Source organism: Procambarus clarkii, unplaced genomic scaffold (genome assembly GCF_040958095.1).
Source record: "Procambarus clarkii isolate CNS0578487 unplaced genomic scaffold, FALCON_Pclarkii_2.0 HiC_scaffold_102, whole genome shotgun sequence".
In the NCBI taxonomy this organism is placed as follows: domain Eukaryota; kingdom Metazoa; phylum Arthropoda; class Malacostraca; order Decapoda; family Cambaridae; genus Procambarus; species Procambarus clarkii.
In genome coordinates, this window is record NW_027189135.1 from 1,771,114 (window position 1) to 1,773,022 (window position 1,909).

The 1,909-nt window shown below is 35.4% G+C and overlaps 1 protein-coding gene across 1 annotated transcript in view; it reads right to left on the reverse strand.

Annotated features, from left to right (window-relative positions):
* LOC138360216 (uncharacterized) overlaps positions 1 to 1,103 on the reverse strand; it is a 1,714-nt gene extending 611 nt beyond the window's left edge. The window contains exons 1-2 of the mRNA XM_069320152.1: positions 949 to 1,103; positions 1 to 90 (exon numbers count right to left, since the gene is read on the reverse strand). The exon at positions 1 to 90 is cut by the window's left edge and continues 17 nt beyond it. Of these exons, the coding sequence (XP_069176253.1) occupies positions 1 to 90; positions 949 to 1,090 (232 nt within the window). The 5' untranslated portion in view covers positions 1,091 to 1,103. The remainder of the gene's footprint in view (positions 91 to 948) is intronic.
* Positions 1,104 to 1,909: the final 806 nt, after the last annotated feature.

The following is a 1,909-nucleotide window of genomic DNA, read 5'->3' on the forward strand; positions in this document are numbered from 1 at the left end:
CCTGTTTGTTTGGGGCGTTCTTCAACATATCAGCAATACTTGTCTCAACATCTCTTTCAGTTGCATTAGTGTGGGTGTTGATACAGGCTTCTGGAAAGTTATAAGAATTAATTAATATATATAATTATAATTCTTTTTGTCAGGAGACAAGAAGCCACAGAGTAATAACATTGTTGGCTTTTATTTAGGTGTTCCCCTGTTCTCCAGTCTTCCTCCGTCCCCTCGTCCCCTTTGTCCTCCCCAGCATTCTCCATTCCCCTGTCCCCTCGTCCTCCCCACTATTACCCTCTCCTCTGTTCCCTCGTCTTCCCCACCATCCCCCCTGTCGTCCTCCCCACCATTCTAAACTACCTCATCCCATGCATTCCATGATGGTCTGATGCTTCCATCTGAAAATTGGGAACATCAAAAGATCTGACTTTCCCAATTTTCTGATGGGAACATCAAATGATCTGATATTCCCATCACTGAAAAATAAAAACAGATAAAAAAAATGATATGAAAAAATAGAAAATAAAATATACTCATGAAATGAACAGAATGGTTAACAACGCAGCTCAATTGCAATGCAATGTCACAATAACATTTAAATATACTTTAAGATATAATCTAGAAGAAAATAAGGATATTGAAACGGTTCATGAACTCTATTTCAATAAAGGACACTATGGGGAACTTTGAAAAATAGTTATTGAGTATAATTAGACAGACTTGTTGCTAGGCAGAGGAGTAATGAGATATATGGCAAATTTTGCAAAATATACAATGAAGGTACACAAACATTCATACCCAAACAAAGCAAAATGCTAGGTAAGAACAAAGCATTTGGCCCGTAGGAGAAAGGAGATACCCACAAGACTAGAATACAAGTCATTAACAAGCATGCAAGTATAATACATAATACATGCAGACATATATATAATCCAAAAAAATGTCAAATTTACGTACTTATTATTACATTACAAATATCCAAGGTTTTGAAGACACGTTTCCTCTTGCGCCCAACGAGTGAATACTGAGACCAGACCCCATAGGTCCCTATCCTCCTCATCATTCGTCTCACTGTGTCTCCACAGCTTGCACCGCCCATTTGAGACAGCGTCTGGACCTGTTAAAATAATGCATAAGCTGTAAGGTAATAGAGAATAATATATATCTTTCAATCTCAACATTAGATTTTCTAATTTCCAACTGTATTAAATAAATAGCATTAAAATATTTTCCTTCTTAACTATTACAAAAATCAACGAATTTGAGTAACTTTTGCTTTTGTTTTATTTGTACCTTAAACATAACACTGAACAATCAATTATGTGCCACCCCACCTTCCTTCATCTGCAAAAAAACTAATCAAAAGACATATGTACAAGGCTAAAAAAATTCAGCAACACTTACCATACTCAGGCTAAAAGAATTAAGCAACACTTACCATACTCTTTTTATATTCACTGTTAACTTTTAGCTCATGTGACAGACTTTCCACCTGCTCAACAGTTTCAAGTGGGGATGGAAGAATGTCTTCCAGGATTGGTATATCTCCATGTGTTTTTGACATATGGGTTTCCGTCATTTTGACAATATTCAGGAATTTTGCAAAAATAATGGCATTTACTATTTTTAAAAGATTATTAGCAAATTTACAGAAATGGTGCATTCGGAAGACAAAACCGTGGTAGACATGGTTGGAACAAGTTAGGTGAGAGGGTGGTGGAGGCCAAAACCATAATCATAATCATCTGTATCAAACCTTATTACAGGTAAAACCAGTAGGCAGTCTACTGTATTTTATCAAACCGTTATTAGTATAATAGATCTCGTAATAATTTTGCAAAAATAATGGCATTTACTATTTTTAAAAGATTATTAGCAAATTTACAGAAATGGTGCATTCGGAAGACAAAACCAATTT